Source organism: Bubalus kerabau, chromosome 10 (assembly GCF_029407905.1).
Source record: "Bubalus kerabau isolate K-KA32 ecotype Philippines breed swamp buffalo chromosome 10, PCC_UOA_SB_1v2, whole genome shotgun sequence".
Lineage (NCBI taxonomy): Eukaryota > Metazoa > Chordata > Mammalia > Artiodactyla > Bovidae > Bubalus > Bubalus kerabau.
Genome location: NC_073633.1, coordinates 63414079 through 63436365, shown reverse-complemented (window position 1 = coordinate 63436365; position 22287 = coordinate 63414079). Strand labels below are relative to the sequence as shown.

The window sequence follows — 22287 nt, the reverse complement described above, 5'->3', positions numbered from 1 at the left end:
CTCACATCCGTATATGACCACTGGAAAAACCATAGCCTTGACTAGACGGACCTTTGTTGGCAAAGTAATGTCTCTGCTTTTTAACATGCTGTTTAGGTTGGTCATAACTTTCCTTCCAAGGAGTAAGCGTCTTTTAATTTCAATGCTGCAGTCACCATCTTCAGTGATTTTGGAGCCCCCCAAAACAAAGTCAGCCACTGTTTCCCCATCTATTTCCCATGAAGTGATGGGACCGGATGCCATGATCTTCGTTTTCTGAATGTTGAGCTTTAAGCCAACTTTTTCACTCTCCACTTTCACTTTCATCAAGAGGCTTTTGAGTTCCTCTTCACTTTCTGCCATGAGGGTAGTATCATCTGCATATCTGAGGTTATTGATATTTTCCCCAGAAATCTTGATTCCAGCTTGTGCTTCCTCCAGCCCAGCATTTCTCATGATGTACTCTACATATAAGTTATTATATGTATATAATATATACATGTATGTGTATATGTATAATACATATATATGTATGTATAATATATAATATATATGTAATATATGTATTAATATGAATATATATATTACTGTCAGAAAAAACTGGACAACATGTTCAAGGGATCCCTCTGTGTTGCTTCTTGCAACTGCATGTGAATCTATATATAATCTCAATAAAAACTTAAAAAGAATAAGGTACCTGTGCTACCTTTGCTGAAAATAGACTACAGGCTATATGGGCCTGCAGGAGCCCCAGTTAGGAGGGGATTGCAATAGCCCAGGAAACAGATAATGATGACTTAGACCAAAGTGGAAGCAGTGGAGATGGTAAGTCCATGATGTTTTAAAGATAGAGCCAAATGTTTGATGGATCAGATGCGGAGTGTGAGAGAAGTCCAAGTTAACTCCAAGATTTGACTGAGTTGCTGTTTATTAAATGGTAAAAACATGGCGGGAGTAGTAGGTCTGGGGGGAAAAAATTAAGAGTCTGTTAGTATATATGTGTTTGAGATATCTGTAAGCCATCCAAGTAGAAATGTTACATAGGTAGAAATTTTTAAGTCTGGAGTTTGGGAGAGAGGTCCAAATTAAAGATACAAATCCAGGAGTTGTCAGTATATGAAGTCACCTGGGGAGTAAGTATAGAAGAGAGGCTATCGTAAGTCCTAGGAAGACGAGGAGAAACTAGCAAAGGAGAATGAGGTGAGGCAGCCGAGATACGAGGAGACCAAGAGAAAATAATGGCACCATAGCCAAGTGAGAAAAGTGTTTTGGGATGAAAAGCGTGATCTCTTATCAGATGCTGCTTCAAGAATTGACAGTTGGATTTGGCACCATGCAGGTTATTGCTGACAAGATCAATTTGGGTGGAGTAAGTGCTAGGAATGAACACCAGATTGAAGAAGGTAGAATAAGAGGGCGGCAATGTGGGGTACCAAAACCAAATAGTTCTTTTGAGGAATTTTGCTATAAAGAGTAAAGAAATAGTTGAGAGGGAGATGTGAAGTGTCTGGGGGGGATATAAAGTCAAAGGAATGTTTGTTTTTAATTTGGAAGGTATGTTCCTATCTGTGTGATGATGGTCATGATGCTGTTGAGAAAGGTCAACTTATTGGAGTAATAATGTATATATGAGCATGAATGGGATCTTGTCACGGACTATGGGATTGGCCGTAAATAAAGAGTCTCAACAGCTTATGAAAACAAGAAGGAAAGTAGACTTATGGGTACACATTCAGGTCAGTTGGTAGATGTAGCAGTGGGAACTTACATATCCTTTTATGATTGCTTCAATATTCTTAGTGAAATATTAAGGTGGAATCTTCATCTGAGAGTGATAGGTAAGAAATATTAAAGGTTTGAGGGAAAATAAGAAAGTAAAGAAAATAAGAAGTAAAATAGTCATATTTGATTGTGAGAGAGTGACTGGACCAGGGAAATACAATGGGATTACCCACTAGTTTGATGTTAGTAGGGTGATAAATATTAAATATGGTTAGTCAGTTCGTGTGTTTTTTTCGTGCTCTATCTTCCAGTCTGGTACAGGTGAGGGGTAGGAAGAGCGTTTTAACTAGGATTGGGGTTTTGATAAAAGAGTTCCCAAGAGAGATAGAAGATTAAAGAAATTGAGTTATGGAGGGATATAATTATTGGTAATGATTAGCATTAGGTTACAGCCATGGGACTGTAGAGCTAATATAGGGCAGAGGACCAGACCCTCAGAAGAAAGTCAAGGAACTCAAACTGGGTGTTGGAAGAGTCAGCTGTGTGGATCTTGAAATCACAGGGATTGCTGTGTGCCAAATTCATGATTGCCTCTTCCTCAGCAGTTCGACAATAATTGTCAAAAATATTGGCGAGAAAGTAAGTTAGGAGCAGTAGTTGTGTAGTATTTTTTAAAAAAAATCATGGCAGATATTTGCTTGTTTCACTTTTTAGACTGAGCTCTATCTTGCAGGATCTCATTTTCTGGACCAGGGATTGAACCTGGGCCACAGCAGAGAAAGCCCAGAATCCTAATCACTGGGCCACCAAGCCATAGCCAGCAGTTTTATTTAGTAATTTTTAATTGGTTTATTTGGGTGGGTTAGTTGGTTATTATTATTATTATTAGTTTGTTGAAAATTTATTAAAACAATTTACAATGTGGATCTCAAAACAAATCATTATGAAGCTATTAACCAAAAACCTTTTTTTTTTTCCCAGACCTAGAAATATAGGTAGCATAGGGCCATGTTCAGCTCTTCAGGAAAAATAAGTATAGAACAACAAAAAGTTTATTAAATACAAACTGAAATTAGCACAGGGGTCAGCCCTTCAGGCGTCTCTTGTCCTTATCTCCTTACTGCCAGTCTATGAACAAGTCCTTTTAACTTTGCTTCTAAAATACATTACATGTTTTTTTCCACTTCTGTCTTCACAGCTATAAATTCAAGCAAAGCCATCACTGCTTCTCACCTAGATTACTACTGTTAGGAGAGTCCTAGGTTGAGAAAGTTGCAAGAGACTTTTAGATCTTGGCTGAAAAGTCACCTTTCAGAACAGTCATCAAAACCACTTAAAGTAACTTTTCTGACCCTCATGTCATCTATAGCATTGTCCTAGGTTTTTCTTATCATATATGTTATTATTACCTTGGGTCTTTTGTTCATTGTTTTTGTCTTTCTGCTACCTTTAAACTAAATTGGAGCAAGGAACTTGGCTGTCTTGTATACTACTCCTGCCTGTTGTCTGGAACAAGTCAATTTCTGGTGCAGGAGATATTCAAAAATATTTGTTGAATGAACAGTAAATATATTGGAAAGCAAATAATCATCTGGGAATCTTGAAACAGAAAAAAAAAAGTTTCTAATCTGGTGGACCAGGTTAGTTCAGTACCAGTGGGTCCTAGGAGAAGCCAGTGAGGAAAAGACACACAGTCTTAAGCCCAGCACATCTGAAGAGTGAGGCTTGGTATTCCGCAAGGAGGAAATTCATTTCTTTACTCAAAATCAAATCTTCATCAGGGCATGTGTTTCATTTCAGAGGTCTGGTCACTGATAATCAGATGTTCTTTCTTTTGTTTTAACTGGGGAAGATTAGACAGCAGAGAATTCTGAATGTTTTGATAGTAAAGAAAAGATGACTAATGCAGAGGCTGTAAAGAATTAGCAGAAGTATGGAAAGACTGATTGTTGTTTTTCAGTAGCTAAGTCGTGTCCAACTCTTTGCGACCCCATGGGTTGCAGTACACTAGGCTCCTCTGTCTTCCAGTCTCTCCTGGAATTTGCTTAGATTCATGTCCATTGAGTCAGTAATGCTGTCTAACCATCTCATCCTCTGGTGCCTCCTTCTCCTTCTGCCTTCAGTCTTTCCCAGCATCAGTGTCTTTTCCAGTGAGTCAGCTCTTCTCATCAAGTGGCCAAAGTATTGGAACTTCAGCTTCAGCATTAGTCCTTCCAATTAATATTCAGGGTTGATTTCCTTTAGGAAATGAAATTGACTGGTTTGATCTCCCTGCAGTCCGAGGGACTCTTAAGAGTCTTCTCCAGCACCACAGTTCAAAAAGCATCAATTCTTCAGTGCTAAGCCTTCTTCATGGTCCAGTTCTCATATCTGTACACGACTACTGGAAAAACCATAGCTTTGACTATAGTGAACCCTTGTCGGCAAAGTGATGTCTTTGCTTTTTAACACTGTCTAGGTTTGTCATAGCTTTCCTGCCAAGAGCAATTGTCTTTTAATTTCATGGCTGCAGTCACCGTCCACAGTGTTTTTGGAGCCCAATAAAATAAAATCTGTCATTGCTTCCACATATTTCCCTTCTATTTGCCATGAAGTGATGGGACTGGATACCATGTTCTTAGTTTTTAAAATACTGAGTTTCAAGCCAGTTTTTGCACTTTCCTCTTCCACCCTCATCAAGAGGCTCTTTAGTTCTTTACTTCCTGCCGTTAGCGTGGTATCATCTGCGTAGTCTGAGGTGGCTGATATTTCTCCCGGCAATCTTGGTTGCAGCTTGTGATTCATCCAGCCTGGCATTTCATGTGATGTACTGTGCATATAAGTTAAACAAGCAGGGTGACAATACACAGCCTTGTTGTACTTCTTTCCCAATTTGGGAACAAGGAGATTGTAGATATCTGGGACAGGTAGTTGTTGTTCAGTCAGTAAATTGTGTCTGACTCTTTGGGATCCCATGGACTGCAGCACGCCAGGTTTCCCTGTCTTTTACTATCTCCCAGTGTTTGCTCAGACTCATGTCCATTGATGTAGTGGTGCCATCCAACAATCTCATTCTCTGTCGCCCCCTTCTCCTCCTGCTCTCAATCTTTCCCAGCATCAAAGTCTTTTCCAATGTGTTGACTCTTCACATCAGGTAACTAAGCAAAATGATCACATGGATCACAGCCTTGTGTAACTCAGTGAAGCTATGAACCATGCTGTGCAGGGCCACCTCCTAAGACAGATGGGTCATGGGAGAGTTTTGACAAAATGTGGTCCATTGGAGAAGGGAATCGCAAACCACTTCAGTATTCTTGCCTCGAGAACGCCATGAACAGTACAGAAAGGGGCATGTAGAGGGACTACCAAAAAAAGGAAAGGGGAGAGTGATACATGATCCAGTTAAATCAAAATTGTCTTCCCTATGAATAACCAAGTATTGTGCCTCTTGATGGCATCCCAGTAAGAAATGAGCTCTGGGAGAGAATCTCTTCTGCAAGGGACTCACAGAGTCCAGCAAGACAGACAGACAATGACTGAATACACTGTCACTGTTGTTTTGACTTGAGATAGAGGGTGTGTTTATAAGTAGTTGGCCAGCAAACCCTGGGATAGAATTTCATGTGGTGGTCCTCAGCTTTGTTTTTGCAGAGACCTGATTTCAATCCATCAGTAGGTGCCTGATTTCTTAAAAAATGGCCCGTACTAACCACGCTTATAAGAGACTGGTGCTTCAGTCAAACATGAGTTTATTAATTTACAGTGAGGAAAGCTATGTGAATAGCCAAGTTTTAATTAGATTACTTGGTGAGCACAGAGAAGAATAAGGGGAACTGAGTAAATATTGAATGACATTAAGCATTGGCCATCTGAGCTGCTTCCTACAAGGCTTATAACTGCAGTGGGAACTAGCCAATCACATCTGCTGATTAGGACACTGAGCTTTCCTTGTGCTGAATGAACATGGCCAAATCTTGTTTAATGAACCCCATTTTCTTATATCTGCATGGCAACCCTTTCTTTCTGTGGTTATGTTACAACCATTCTAGAGTCATTTGTTCTACTTTTTTGGGAAACATTCTCTTTTCATCCTTGTATGTTGATCTTATCAGTTGAAGATCATTCCTGGGGGTGGGAATGGAGAGCAGAGAAAATGTCCAGGATGATATGTATGACGTTTACTTAGGCCTTAAAGAATATGTAAGGATTTGAGGACAGAGGAAGATGAGAAAGAGTGCATTCATTGTGGAGAGAGGGAAATAAGCAAAGGCATAGAGACCTAAAACTTTAGGGACTGTTTGGCATATAGGCTATGTGATGGTCAGCAGCCAGAAATAATGTTGGAAAGCTAGCTGGGATCCGTTTGTAAACTTCGTATCTCATGTTGAGGAGTTTGGGTTTTATCTGGTAAGTCAGGAGTTGGCAAATGTTTTCTTTGAAGGACCAGATAGTAAATACTTCAGGTTTGGCACACCATATGGGTCTCTGTTGTATTTACTCAACTCTGCCATTGTAGCGCAAGAGCAACCACAGACAATACATAAGAGTGTGACTGCGAGTATGTTCCAGTAAAACGTTATTTACAAAAATAGGCAGCAGGCCAAACGACCCTGTACTTTACCTTATCCCATTGAAGATACTGTGAGACTTAGATTTTTGAACCAGAGCACATGACCACATGTGTGCATTAAAGAGAGAAGAGATAAGAGGCTGAACCCAGAGCCTGCCTATTGAAATAGTGATGAAATGAGGGTTAACTCCTCATATATTAAAAGAATGTAACTCTGAATCATGTAATTCCAGTTGTGGGGGTTTTTTTGGTCCTTTTTTTTTTTTTTACTGGAAGAATTTTAAAAATTAATTTATTTTTTAATTGAAGGATAATTGCATTACAGAATTTTGTTGGTTTCTGCCAAACATCAACATGAATCAGCCATAAGTACGCATATATCCCCTCCTTCTTGAACCTCCCTCCCACCTCCCTCCCCATCCCACCTCTCTAGGTTGTTTCAGAGCCCCTGTTTGAGTTCTCTGAGTTTTATAGCAAATTCCTGTTGGCTGTCTGTTTTACATATGATAATGTAAGTCTCCATGTTACTCTCTCCATACGTCTCCCCCTCGCCTTCCTCCCCTCCCCCCACCACATTCGCAGGTCTGTTCCCTATGTCTGTGTCTCCATTGCTGCCCTGCAAATAATTTCATCAGTACCATCTTTCTAGTTTCCATATATGTGTGTTAGTATATGATATTTATCTTTCTCTTTCCAACATACTTTACTTTGTACAATAGGCTCTGGGTTCATCCACCTCATTAGAACTGACTCAAATGTGTTCCTTTTTATGGCTGAGTAATATTTCATATATATGTACCACAGCTTCTTTATCCATTCATCTGTCAATGGACATCTAGTTTGCTTCCATGTTCTAGCTGTTGTAAATAGTGTTGCGGTGAACATTCAGGTACATGTTTCTTCTTGAATTTTGGTTTCCTAAGGGTATATGCCTAAAAATAGGATTGCTGGGTCATATGGTGGTTTTATTACTAGTTTTTTAAGGAATCTCTGTACCGTCTTCCTTAGTGGCCTATCAATTTACATTCCCACCAACAGTTCAAGAGGGTTCCCTTTTCTCCACATCCTCTCCACCATTTACTGTTTATAAACTTTTTGATCATGGCCATTCTGACTGGTGTGAAGTAATATCTCATTGTAGTTTTGATTTGCATTTCTCTAATAATGAGTGATGTTGAGCATCTTTTCATCACGTGTTTGTTACCATCTCTGTGTATTCTTTGGAGAAATGTCTGTTTAGGTCTTTTCCCCACTTTTTGATTGAGTTGTTTGTTTTTCTGGTATTGACTTGTATGAGCCACTTGTATATTTTGGGAGTTAATCCTTTGTCAGTTGTTTCATTTGCTGTTATTTTCTCCCATTCTGCGGGTTGTCTTTTCACCTTGTTTGTGGTTTCCTTTGCTGTGCAAAAGCCTTTTTTTTTAAAAATTCATTTTTTTAATTGAAGGATAATTGCTTTACAGAATTTTGTTGTTTTCTGTCAAACCTCAACACAAAAGCTTTTAAGTTTAATAAGTGAAAGTGAAGTAGCTCAGTCATGTCCGACTCTTTGCGACACCATGGACTGTAGCCTACCAGGCTCCTCCATCCATGGGATTTTCCAGGCAAGAATACTGGAGTGGGTTGCCAGTTTCTTCTCCAGGTAAGTTTAATAAGGTCCCACTTAATGTGGTGTTGCAGTCCCTTGGACTGCAAGGAGATCCAACCAGTCCGTCCTAAGGAAATCAGTCCTGAATATTCATTGGAAGGACTGATGCTGAAGCTGAAACTTCAGCTGAATACTTTGGCCACCTGATGCGAACTGACTCCTCAAGATTGAAGGCAGGAGGAGAAGGGGATGACAGAAGATGAGACGGTTGGATGGCATCACCAGATCAATGGACATGAGCTCGAGTAAACTACGGGAGTTGGTGATGGATAGGGAAGCCTGGCGTGCTGCAGTCCATGGGGTCGAAAAGAGTCAGATACGACTGAGCAACTGAACTGAACTGAGGTTTCACTTGTTTATTTTTATTTCCCTTACTCTAGGAGGTAGGTCATAGAGGATCTTGCTTTGATTTAGTCATCGAGTATTCTGCCTATGTTTTCCTCTAAGAGTTTTATATAGTTTCTGGTCTTACATTTAGGTCTTTAATCCATTTTGAGTTTATCTTTGTGTGTGGTGTTAGGAAGTATTCTAATTTCATTCTTTTACATGTAGTTGTCCAGTTTGAAGAGGCTATCTTTGCCCATTGTATGCCAGTTGTTTTTTAAATAGTGTCAAGATCTAACTCTATTTTAGAAAAAAAGTGAAACTAAAGGAGAATAACTGGACACTGGTTAAGTAGAGAGGTATTTCTCTTAAATTATTGTAGATCCTAGTGTTAATTGATTATTTTTGCAAAAACTAAATTGCCATCAATGGGAATATGGTACTGACTGCTTCAAGTTCTGTATAAATTCATTATGCCTCTCCAACCATCTGCCATGTGCGAACATAAGTCTTCCTACTATTTTTCTGTATTTGAACCTCAGAGCATCCTTTGGTTACATAGTACTTTGTCTCCATTTTGTGCAAATGCATCATTTAGGTATTAAAACTGCCTGTGTATTCAGTTCAGTTCAGTCACTCAGTTGTGTCCAGCGCTTTGTGACCCCATGGACTGCAGCACACCAGGCTTCCCTGTCCATCACCAACTCCTGGAGTTTACTCAAACTCATGTCCATCGAGTTGGTGATGCCATCCAATCATCTCATCCTCTGTCCTCCCCTTTTCCTCCTGCCTTCAATCTTTTCCAGTGAGTCAGTTCTTCGCATCAGGTGGCCAAAGTATTGAAGTTTCAGCTTCAGCATCAGTCCTTCCAATGAATATTCTGGACCGATTTCCTTTAAGATGGACGGGTTGGATCTCCTTGAATCCAAGGGACTCTCAACAGTCTTTCTCCAACACCACAGTTCAAAAGCATCAGTTCTTCAGCGCTCAGCTTTCTTTATAGTCAAACTCTCACATCCTTACATGACTATGGGGAAAACCATAGCTTTGACTAGATGGACCTTTGTTGGCAAAGTACTGTCTCTGCTTTTTAATATGCTCTTTAGGTTGGTCATAACTTTTCTTCCAAGGAGCAACCATCTTTTAATTTCATGGCTACAGACACCATCTGCAGTGATTTTGGAGCCCAGCAAAGTAAAGTCTGTCACAGTTTCCATTGTTTCCCCATCTATTTGCCATGAAGTGATGGGACCCAATGCCATGATCTTAGTTTTCTGAATGTTGAGTTTTAAGCCAACTCTCACTCTCCTCTTTCACTTTCATCAAGAGGCTCTTTAGTTCTTCTTTGCTTTCTGCTCTACGTGTGGTGTCATCTGCATATCTGAGGTTATTGATATTTCTCCCAGCAATCTTGATTCCAGCTTGTATTTCTCATGATGTACTCTGAATATAAGTTAAATAAGCAGGGTGACAATATACAGCCTTGACCACTCCTTTCCCGATTTGGAACCAGTCTGTTGTTCCATCTCCAGTTCTAACGGTTGCTTCTTGACTTGCATACAGATTTCTCAGGAGGCAGGTCAGGTGGTCTGGTTTTCCCATCTCCTTATGAATTTTCCACAAGAACAATTAAAGCAGTTCTACCTGGTGCTAATGCAATGATAAATATAAATGTAAATATGGCATCTGGAATCTCATAATAGTGCTTCATTTAAAGTGATCCCAAAGATCTAGAATATAGCTATTAAAAAATCTAAATAGAAAGCTAAAATTTTAAACATCTGTCAAATGAGATGGCTGACAATCCATCTGGAAGTCATGTGTGGAAAAGGAGAAGGATTCTAGAGACAGGTAATAACTGAAAAGAAGTTGGTTAATGGAATGAAGGCTTTTGGCGGAACATTCCAGGAGTTTCCCTGTGTTCCTTGGTATTGCTTCCAATAGCTGAATCCAGGGGAGCAGTGGTGGAGTGAAAAGAGAACCGCATCCTGGCAACAGCCCCTCTAGACTTTGGGGCTGTTCTAACAGAGCTCTCCAGCCTGTGAGCAGGGCAAGACAGCTGCCAGGAGGATGAGCCATCCGGCTGTCAGAATGTATACAGCCGGCTCCTCCAGAGCAGAGCAGTGACTCTCAAAGCCTGGTTCCAGACCGACTGCATCAGCACCAGCTGGCAGCTTGTTAAAAATGCAGCTTTTCAGCCCTACCCCTCGACCTACTTAATCAGGAAACCTGGGGTGGGGCCTCAGGGTGACGTTCTAACAAGCCCTCCAGGGGGTTCTGATTCACTCTAAAACTTGAAAACTGTTGCTCCAAAAAATGAGTCAAGGATAGAGAATTAAAGAGTCTGATCATACCAGAATTTCAAGTTTAAAAATTTTCTACTTCTGCCTGAAAGTTTACCTAATTGGCAAAACTAACTTTTGCTTATATACAATCTTTAAAAAAAATGACTATGAGACTATTATGTTAAAAAAAAAAATCTATTCCTGTACTGTGTAAATTGTGAAGTGTATTTTTATTAAATGGATTTTACATTAGCTTGGCGATTACAAGAGGTTCCTGTAGACTCAGTGTAGATTTAAGATACTTCCTCTAGGACACTGGTTGAAACCATTTAGCATTTGTTCTCCTTCCAATACACAGATGTCAAAGGGCAAGCAAGAGAGGACATGTTATCCATGGACAGAAAGCAGAGCTAAGCACAGCTTCCAGAGCTTCCCTTCCTAAGAAGTTCGAAGCTTCTCTTGCTAATGCTTGGCATATTGTCACTACACAGCTAATCCTCAGTGAAGGATAAGAGGTACAATCAGGTTAGGAATCTGAACGCTTTTGGTGAGTTTTGAGCAACGTTAGGTAGGATGAACTACCTGGAAGTTCTTGCCTCTTGGCAAAATTCCATAGTCTGAACCTAAAGGAAATGCCTTTGCATTGCTTTGAAAAGGAAAAAACAAGCCAAGGAAGTAAATTCCTTAGATAACTGAAAAAACATTTTGATATGTTTTCCCCAAGAAATACCTTAATAAATTAGTAAGAGTTAAAATGGAAGAAGAGATTTGAAATATGTAACTGACAAAGATTAGTATCCAGAATATGGTAAAGAGCATCTATCCTGTTTTTTAAAGATAACACAATATAAAAATGGGCAGAGGTTCTTCATAGAGTAAGGAACACCACTGTGTCTAAGTGATGAAGGCCAAGAACATAAAAAGAGGCACAGCCTCATCACAACTTAGCAAAATGCAAATTAAAACCACAGTGAAATATCATTTCATATCCACCAGAGTGGGTAAAAATACCCCACCTCTGATAATATCAGTAGTTAGCAAGGATGAACAACATGAATTGTCATGCACTGAATCTTCCAGGAATCTAAATTGGTACAACCACTTTGAAAATAGTTTAACATTACCTAGTAAAGTTGGTAATACCATACCCTTGTCCCAGCAATTCCATTCCTAGCTTTGGACAACTTGGAGAAACTCTTGCACTTGTGTACCAGCTAAATAGGCAACAAGCAGCCTATTTCACAGCAGAAAAATAGAGCAGGAAAGACTGCAGGTCTTCAGATGTCCATTTATACATTGGAACATTATATAGAAATGAAAAGGAAGGAATTTCAGCTCTAAATATGAACGCAAAGCAATGTTGAGTATAAAAAGCAAGTCATACTTGTGGACACAGTGTGGGGAGGGAGAGTGAGATGAATAAAGCAAGCATCAACATATACCCACTATCAGGTGCAGGATGGATGGCTAGTGAGAAGTTGCTTGTAGCACAGGGAGCCCAGTCTTGTGCTCTGTGACGACCTGGAGGGATGGGATGTGGGAGGGTAGGGAGGGAATGTTTGTATAATTATGGATGATTTGCATTGTTGTATGGCAGAAACCAACACAGCATTGTAAGAAATTTTTAAAATTAAATAAATATATCAGGAAAAAGATAAGATACATAATGTACAAGTCCACATGTGTATATGTACCAAAAATAGCAAAACTAAAACTGTTTAAAGATATGTACATTTGAGGTAAAACTGTAAAGAAAGTAAGAGAATGATTAATTCAAAATTCAATACTTCTTCTGGCTACTACTTCTAGAGGAAAGGATGGAAAGGGGAACATGAGAGTACTAGTATTGTTCTCTTTCTGAGGCTGGGTTGTATGTTCTCATTATGTTCATTTTATTAATCTTTAAGCAATACCATTCAGTGCTTTGTGTGACAGATTTTACTTTGGGATAAGGAGCCATCTCTTGGAGTAATCTCTTCAGTCACTTTAAGGGATGTCATGTTCCAAACCTATAGATCCTGAGTGGCATGTAACATTGCCTTTGCCCCTAATGCCTCGTTCCTATCATATTGCCTGTTACGGTACCTTATTAGTAAGATTGAAATGGAGCAGGACCCTATGGATATTGTCCTTCATGTCCTCTACCTGCTTTTTTTTCTGTGGAAACTATTTAGCTAAAGAATAAGTTTAATCAGAGAAGTGCGAACATGAAGAAACAAAGGAAAACAGTCAAAGGAGGCCAAATAACACTAGTTTAGCCATTAAGCAAAGTCAAGGACTTTCAGTTCCTCCTCAAGGGCTGTATGTATGTGTTAGTCACTCAATTGTGTCTGACCCTTTACTACCCCATGGACTGTAACCCACCAGGCTCTTCTGTCCCTGGAATTCTCCAGGCAGGAATACTGCAGTGGGTAGCCATTCCTTTCTCCAGGGATCTTCCTGAACTAGAGATTGAACCCAGGTCTCCTGCACTGCAGGCAAATTCTTTACTGTAAGCTACAGTAAATTCCAGGAACAGAGGGGCCTGGCAAGCTAGAGTCCATGGGGTTGCAAAGGGTCAGACATGACTGACACACACACAAGGGCTGTAGATAATGTTTTGAGCCATGTCCTGTGAGCTGTCATAGATACTGAAACCCCCACCAGGTGGAGAAGTTAGTTACATGATGACCAGATTATAGCCAAGACTTAAGTTGACACAATTCCAAGAGCTGGCCTTAAGAAATGGAAACCAACCAACTCTGGAACTAAAGATTAACTGTACTTAAAACATATCAAGATGATGCTGATCAGACCACCAATGACCAATTTCAGATGCCTGTCAGAGGTGACTGTGCTGTTTCTGTATGTAGCCCCCTCCCTTGGCCTATAAAAGCTCTAGCCCACTGATTGTTGGCCGGGAGAGTGGGGGTTGGCCTTTGGACAGCCCCCCACCCCCAGCTGCTGGCATCCAAAATAAAGCAAAGTGTCCTTTTCCCCAGCCTTGCCTCTTTACTGGCTTTTAAGCAGTGAGCAGCTGAACCCCACTTTTACAGGATGACTGTTTATTTTATGGCCCAAGCTGGAACACTTATGAGTAAGGTGAGGGGATGCTCAAAATAATTAATACTTATTTCTTTAAAATATTTATTGAGCAAGGTGTTGGCTTTATTGTATGCTATAAGCCTCATGGCAAGCAGATGGGGAAACAATCGACAGTGAGAGACTTTTATTTTTGGGGGCTACAAAATCACTGCAGATGGTGACTGCAGCCATGAAATTAAAAGATGCTTGCTCCTTGGAAGAAAAGCTATGACCAACCTAGACAGAATATTAAAAAGCAGAGACATTACTTTGCCAACAGAGGTCCGTCTAGTCAAAGCTATGATTTTTCCAGTAGTCATGTGTGGATGTGACAGTTGGACTATAAAGAAAGCTGAGTGTCAAAGAATTGATGCTTTTGAACTGTGGTGTTGGAGAAGACTCTTGAGAGTCCTTTGGACTGCAAGGAGATTCAACCAGTCCATCCTAAAGGAAATTAGTCCTGACTATTTATTGGAAGGACTGATGCTGAAGCTGAAACGCCAATGCTTTGGCCACCTGATGTGAAGAACTGACTCATTTGAAAAGATCCTGATGCTGGGAAAGATTGAAGGCAGGAGGAGAAGGGGAGGACAGAGGATGAGATGGTTGATGGCATCACTATGGACATGAGTTTGAGTAAACTCTGGGAGTTGGTGATGGACAGGGAATCCTGGCGTGCTGCAGTCCATAGGGTCACAAAGAGTCAAATATGACTGAGTAACTGAACTGAACTGATAAACTTCAAAAATATGTTAAACTACATTAAAGACGTTTTGAATTGATTGTTCAAACATTAAAAAATAGCAAAAGCTGATTACTCTTAGTACATATTCATGTACTTATCAGTTTCTTACCCTTATCTGTCTCAAATACCATATCACTGATACTTTAATAAAGAAAGTATTTTTTCAAAATGTTTTCTATTTTTTCCCCTGTAGTTAACTGCCACCTTCTTTAAAATTGCATTTTATGGTTAATATATTTGAAAGTGCTGATACCTTCTATTGAATAGTCCCCACAAACTTTATTGTTTTTAGTTGAGAAGATACACTCCCTGGATGCTTGGTAAGCATGTATTCTTAAAGTTGGAAGTACAGAGGAGGTTTACCAAGCTTAGTAATGACAATAATGATAATAATTATGTGTTCAAAAAAGCGAAAAATAATCCATGGTTGCTGCTAAATCAGATGAGGTGCCAGCAGAACAGGTGTAAGCCAGACCCATCTAGGGCTGTTACACAGAATGCCTCTAATTTAACATCTGTGTAAGTACAGCTCCATTTATTTGCTTGTTATTGGACCCAGATGTTTGCTAGCTGACAGACCCCTGTAGTGAACCTTCCTTTCTTCGTAGGAGATGAAAACACATAAAAGGATCCATAAAGTGTTGCTAGTTTGAGGAGGAAAATGTATTAGTAAAAATATTAAGTTAGGAGAAATTGGGAGAAGGGAGTAGAAAGTATATCCCAGCTTTAAAGTACTGGGCGTTTTACAGCCGAGAAAAATTTAGCCACATCGCTAAGTCTCAGGATTATTTCTTAATCACACAGAAACATTTGTGAGACAAATGATCCACATATGTAGCTAGAATTTATAGAAATACTTCATTTTTATTTCACACTTTTTGTGGTTCTTATTTTAAGTATTTTTTTCCTGTGGTACAGTTCTGCTGTATCTGGAAAGATGCTGCTTTTTGAGTCACTTCAGAGCTGTTTGGGAGGGACGGACAGGGTGAGGAAATGGTGAGATCCTTTCCTATCACCAGACCCACCTGACCAGTCTTTCCGGTCAGTGGATGACATATCGCAGCACAGTATTGCGTTTTTTTCAAAAGCATTTTCAGAATGCTATGTTGTTTTTTTTTTTCCTTTAAAGATGCCTTTTCCTAATAAGAATGTTAGTATGTATTGTTTAGAATATATATAATATTTCATATTTAAAAAATAATCAGTACACTTTCTTCAGAATTTTATTTCAACTTGGAACCTAGATTACTATGCCAAATAAATGTATTATTTTCATAATGCAGCAAAATATAAATTAGAAGGAAAAAATGCCTTATCAAAAATATTTTTAAAATGCACCTTCTCATTTTTTTCCAATGGCCACTTCTCCTGTGGAAAGTATATTAATATCCCCTCTACACTGAGTCAGAAAATAATGTTCTTCTAAGCAGTTTATAGCAAAACAAGCATACCTCAAACATACTGTGCTTAAACAAAGTACTCTGGTAGCACTCATTTGAAAACCATTGATGGAAAAAATTATATTTTGATACATAAATTCTTCCCCCCTAAAACTCAGTTATCAGGAAATCTAAGTACTATCAAGAAGCTGTTTTAATGGATTTGAATTATATTCTCTCCTTCACCTCTTTCTTTCTAGTTGTGGCTTTCTGTTTTTGTTTGGTTGCTTTTTGTCAACAAAAGACAAAAGGTAAAGGCATTTAATGATTCATAGAGGAGGGTAGTGCGTGATATATGGTCAAAGAATTTACGATACATGGAAATTACATTTCATTTAACCTAGAATAGATCGAAGTAAGGTGGACATGGCATAACATTTTAAATGTTTTTGTTTTCTCTCCATAGTTTTGAGAAAAAAAATCACTTCTCACTGTATTGGATAGCAAAAATTAAGTGACTTCCTCTTCTGCAAACCATGGCACTGTCGTTCCGGAAGGACTTAGAAAAATACAAGGACCTGGATGAAGACGAACTCCTTGGGAATCTGTCAGAAGTAGAACTGAAACAACTGGAAACTGTTCTGGATGATCTTGACCCTGAGGTAGGTGCTAGGTCATAAAGAGAAATGAAATAATTTTTGAAACCCTTTGATACTAAGTAGCTGCCTTCGAGCACTTATCTTTTTCATGACTTTTCCCTGACACTGCCCTTCCACTCCTCTTCTTTATCCAAATGAACTTTTGCCTCCTCAGTTCCCCCACTTTTGCCTTGTATCTCTAATAACATAACTAGTCTAAGCATTTTTTCCAACGTTTTTATTTTCAAACATATCCTGAAATTTTCTCCCTTTTAAGAAATCTTTTCTCTCTGGGCAGGGAATAATGTTTTGGGTAAAATACAGCATATGCCAGCCTCTGTGCCTCTTCAGGGCTTCTATATCAGGATGGTTGCGGTGTAGAAAGTGTCTCTAGAAGGTTCTTCATGACCTTAAATCTAATGCTTACCTTTCTGAAAGATGCTGAACAAACTGGATCAAAGTTTCCAGTCATTAGTAGAATAGATCTAAGTAGACTCTGGGCAGTACTGCAATCCATGTAAAGCAGACCTGAATATATGTTTTGTTTTGCAAAATGGATGTTGTTTATCTTATACATTACTTAAGGCTAAGGTAGAGATCCTTGATCCTTGAATTATTATTAATCCCTGATATGTTTCTGGGGGTAGCAGCAGTTGGGTGGCAGTGAGGGGAGAACACTGAGTTTATGGCTCCCTACTCTGAAGGTAATGACTAATTGCTGGGCTTCTTTTCTTTACCATGACATTGATTTTTAGTGCCTTTTATGGATTGTGGTAGAGTTTGTTTTATGAAAGTGTTCTTGTCACTACCACACGTTTATTTCCTGCTAGAATATTTTTTAAATTTTATTGAGCATTACACTCCTATTCTCAGCATTACTTCAGCACTTGGTTAATGTGTCTGTACTACAGATCAAATCCCTTAACCATAATTGTTATTGTAAGGAAGATTTTTTAGTGCACCTAAGTCTGTAGGATAACTCAGAATAACAGTGCTCTTTTGCATGTCACAGCAGAATCTTCCCCAGGCATTTCAACCTGTCAGACCTATTTGAATCAAACAGTGGAACATAAAGCTTTCATCTAGTCCAGAGTTTCTCAGCCTTGGCACTGTTGACATTTGGGGCTGGGTAATTCTTTGCTGTTGGCTGTCTGATGCATTATAGGATGTTTAGCAGCATCCTAGACCTCTGCTCACTACATGCTAATAGCACACCCTCCTGTTCTAGAATGTACCTGGGGTTTTGTTTTAATCAGGTCTGGTAAGATGACATGTAAGAATAACTTAATTGAAAGAAGAGTTTATTACTTACAGTCCCCAACAGCAGGAGGCACACCAAGCTGCGCAGGGCCGCCAGGGGAAGGAGGGGGTTGGCCAGGAGTCAGAAGGAATGAGGAGCAAGTATGGCCTAGAACTTGTATTGTGCTTTCCAAGGGAAAAAATAGGTAAGACAGAGTAAGCAAGTGTGGGCAAGCGTAGGATTGGGTAGTTTGAATAATTTCAGTGTCTCTGGGCTACAGAAGTGGCTTCTAGTTATCTGGTATCTGGTCCTGGGCTGATTTAGGGCAGAGCAAGTATTGGCTTCGTGTGTGAGAGGTAGAAGAGGTGGTTGGGGATGCAGTCTCTGGTTTCATACCAAAGGCACAGTGATGACAGACAGAGTTGTTTGCTGTCCCTAGGAACTGGTTAGCCCTGCGAGGGGCGTTCTTTCCAGGATTAGCAAGGCCCCCACAATGTCAAAGCATCCTAAAATACAGACAATTTAAAATATGGTTAACATGCTCTCCCGCCAGTTGTGACGATCAAAGATATTTCCAGATATTGCCAGTCGTCCCCTGGGTAACAAAAACACCCTTAGTTGAAAATAATTGATCTAGCTCTTGTCCTCTGTTTCACAGATAGAAAACAAAAAGTTAGGTGACTTGCCTCAGTTTTACAATTGTGGAAAGACCAGAGACTAGATCCTTCACTACCTGATTGATGCCTGGTAGAGTCTGGTGGTCTTTCTGTTAAATGACAGTGAGTCCCCTTTAATTTGTGCCTTATGCTGTAGGTCTAACAGCTGATGGCTTTTATTTTCTTATTTGGAAATCCATGGCCTGCTTCTTGTATGGAGAGACTTGAGTTCTAACGTTTGGATGTATTTTGTAAACTCCCCAATGCTAGTTGTGACTACCCGACCCCTGGTAATAGTGGTTGAGACCAGAGGAACAGTGATGTTCAGTGACAGCTTGATGCAGTGTGAATATGATATCTCATTATAAATATTTTGGAGGGCTATTTTACTTTCCTTATGCTACATTCAGTTTACTCATTTGCTAACTTAACTGTTTTTTTGAAACTTCTGTCTCCAAAAGACAGCCAATCAGTCTAGGCAAAAGCTATTTTTTCAATTCTAAACTGGGAATTATTACAACAGCATTTCACTGTAAGGGAGAAGCATGTAATTTTAATGAGATTTTTATCTATTTATTAATAGATAAAATATATTTTTATCTGTTAAGTAATTATGATCTATTAACTTACTTGATTAAAGTGTACTTCTAATAAAGCTTAGCTTTTGGCCTCCAAAGCCAGATAGCTCTCATTTATTTTGTGGTCAAAGACTGTATTTAAGGAGCCGGGATTCCAGCTATTGTATCATTTAAAACCTGTATGTTTAATATGGGCTTGAATAGGCAGGTGGAACACTGCAACTCTATTGCTACCACCATGAAATAGCAGTATATGTATAAGGGTCTTATTGATGGTGAAGGGAAGTAGCTTTTATTAATTTGCCTTAATGAGCATTTTTCTTTAAAAATATCCTTGGGATTTCCCTAGTGAACTAGTGGTTAAGACTGCGCCTTCCAATGCAGGGGGTGAGAGTTTGACCCCTTGTCCAGTAGATAAGATTCCACATGCTTTGAGGCCAAAAGAATCAGAATATAAAACAGAAGCAATGCTGTAACAAATTCAGTAAAGACTTTAAAATGGTCAACATCAAAACAATCTTTTTTTAAAAAGTATTCTCAAATCCTTATTCAGGGCCTTCCCCAATGGTCCAGTGGCTGGGACTCCATGCTCTCAATGCAAGGGACGCAGGTCAGGAAACTAGGTCCCACATGGGGCAGCTAAATATCCCGCATGCCACAACTAAAGATTCCATGTGCCGCAACGAAGGTCAGAGGTGGCGGGTGCTGTAACTGGGACCTGGCACAGCCAAATGAATACATAAAATAAATGTATTTTTAAAGTCTTTATTCAATAACTATTGGAGGTGGGAAGCAACCTATATATCTCAGGTACTATGCTAGGCTTAGGGATGCAAGAGTGATCTAAACAAGCGTGGTCTTTGCCCTCATGAGACAGGCTGGTAGGAGTGGGGGGAGTTAGACATTAATCAAATAATCAAGCTGTATAAGAGCATATAATGGGAGGTCAGGAAAAGCTTTCTGTGGAGGGATGAAGCTGCATTCTGAAAAATGAATAACAAAAAAGGATGGACAGAGCGTCCCAGGGAAGGAAGTATATGACAGGTAAAAGGGAGGAGCAGGGCTGATGTAGCTAGAATGGAGAGGGTGTGTGAGGTGAGGCTGGGGTAACCTCTAGGGTGCGGGGATGGGGTGGGCGTGAAGGTTGAAGAGTATTTGGCAACTGAGCCAGGGAGACCAGCCGAGAGGCCTCTGCAATTTTCCATCCCAGCTTGGATCGCAGTGTAGACCAGAGTAATTGTCTGGTCTACAATTAGAGGTGGAGGAAAGTTAGACAGCTCTTTTTAGGAAGTAAAAATGGCAGGATGGTTGGTTGGGAATGGATTCCTCATGTGAAGCTCTTGCCTTGATTTCAAAGCCAGAGGGTAGACATCTTCTGTTTCTTCTTTTTGTTCTTATAGACAGTTTTGTGTTGTAGAAACATTTTTGGTGCATGGTGAGGAACAGATCTCTTTTGTATTTCATCTTGAAAGATGAACTTTTGTGTAATACATGCAAAATTACATGAAGAAAACACAAAAGATGAATTTTATGAAAATTATTGTGGATTTCAGCAAATGGCCAGAGTTGAAGTGCCATACCATATTTTTAGTTATACAATGAAAATTTGTTTTTATCATTATCCATATAAGATTACCCCAATGAAAAATGATCTTAAAACAGCCAGGAGATTCAGCATCCTCATGGATATTGGGAGGTACTTCAGAACAGAGTTGTACCTTTTATGTGACTTTTTGTCTGCCTCCCATTTTCAAAGCAAAGAATACTTAAGAACTGTGAGACAAGGTAATATCATCTCTTTGGTTTTTGACAAGCAAAAGGATGACCCTTTTGTCATTGTCTAGTCACTGCTTGTCATTCTTGGGCTTAGTGAAAATACAGAGTAGGACCTAAAAAAGAAAACTTTAGTCCATCGCCTCCCGCCTGTCCCCCAACTGTCAGTTGCTCCATGCACTCAAAAAGGCTGTACTCATGTGGAAACCTAGGGATATAACTCTTGCCGTAAGAATCTCTGAGTGTCTTAGTCTTAGTGCATGAGTAGCCAATGACAGTGGTTGCTCCAAATACATCCTAGTTCCAATGTATACACACATACGTCCATACAGAAGTTGGAACACGTTGCATTTAAACACAAACAAGTAAATGTTAATTGCCAGATATCCTGTATAGATATACTGTATGTACACGTAGTTTTCTTGTGAAAAAAATCTTTATGATGAAATAGACATTATGAAGGACTATGATGTATATAGTCATTTAGCATTCTTTTGCAATGAATGTTACAATATTTTCTGTATATACATATATGTTGAGCTGTTATTAAGCATCACAAACTATTTTTTGTTACTGTCCCCGGACACTTAAAAAATAAAGGGTGTTTCCTGCTAGTAGAATACTCTCTGAAGAAGAGGTGCTGTGCCTATTTAAATAATAGTGTAAGTTAATTTTACCTAATTTTAAAAAACTTCGTTTGGAATACTTTTATGTTGCTGTCCTCGAACCCTGTGATGAAGTCTTTAATGCCTACATCTCATTTTAGTCTATAATTCTTTCTTAGATGGGTAACATCTGGATGCATACAGCATTAGCGTTCTTGCTGATCATAATGGCTGCTTCATTCTCTTTGGCAGAACGCCCTTCTGCCTGCAGGGTTCCGGCAGAAGAACCAGACATCAAAGTCTGCCACAGGGCCATTTGATCGAGAACACCTCCTTTCATATCTGGAGAAGGAAGCTTTGGAGCATAAGGACAGGGAAGACTATGTGCCCTACACTGGAGAAAAAAAAGGTAAGTACAAAACTTTGAAGCACAGAACATGATTCAGTAGCACTTGATTTTTTTTTCTTATAGGTAGAACTGGAGAAAATATTTTTAAAGCTGCATCATGGATAGCCTCAAAGATATAATACTGTTGACTTTAAAAATTATTAGATAATTTGGGCATTTCTTTTACGTTCAGTAACTTGGCCCGTAAGTTCCTTGTTAATGATTTGTTAGTGAGGTTTTATTACATAGTGATTTTTAGTTCTCTCAGGAACTCTTTAGTTCTCAACTGTAACAGATACTAAAAGTTAACTGAGGTAAAATTTTAAATGGAATACTACATTACAAAATGCAGTGATGTCAAAGTGCCACTCAATCCTAACTCTTTATATATAAAGTGGAATGCCATTAAAAAAAAATTCAGTTCATATTTTCAAAGACTCTTTTTAAGACCCTACAGCCTTCTTTATTAATTCAATGATTCATAACCATTATAATTTTAATTATCAATGCTTCATAATTATTACTTTGGGAAATTCTTCGAGACCAGGTCCTTCTCACTGAAGATTTTGACCTTAGCTAGCCTCAGTGGAGAACGAGTACAGCTATATTTTTTAAAGCTCTGTATATAATAATATTTCGGAGACGGCAGTGGCACCCCACTCCAGTCCATGGGGTCGCTAGAGTCAGACACGACTGAGCGACTTCCCTTTCTTTT

General features: G+C 39.3%; 1 protein-coding gene across 3 annotated transcripts in view; it reads left to right on the top strand.

Moving 5' to 3' along the window:
• Positions 1-22287, top strand: part of TMOD3 (tropomodulin 3) — an 87518-nt gene that overhangs the window by 23951 nt on the left and 41280 nt on the right. For all 3 annotated transcript variants that reach the window (XM_055537969.1, XM_055537970.1, XM_055537971.1), the window contains 2 exons: positions 16161-16356; positions 21437-21593. In XM_055537969.1, coding sequence (XP_055393944.1) covers positions 16231-16356; positions 21437-21593 — 283 coding nt within the window. In that variant the 5' untranslated portion in view covers positions 16161-16230. The remainder of the gene's footprint in view (positions 1-16160; positions 16357-21436; positions 21594-22287) is intronic.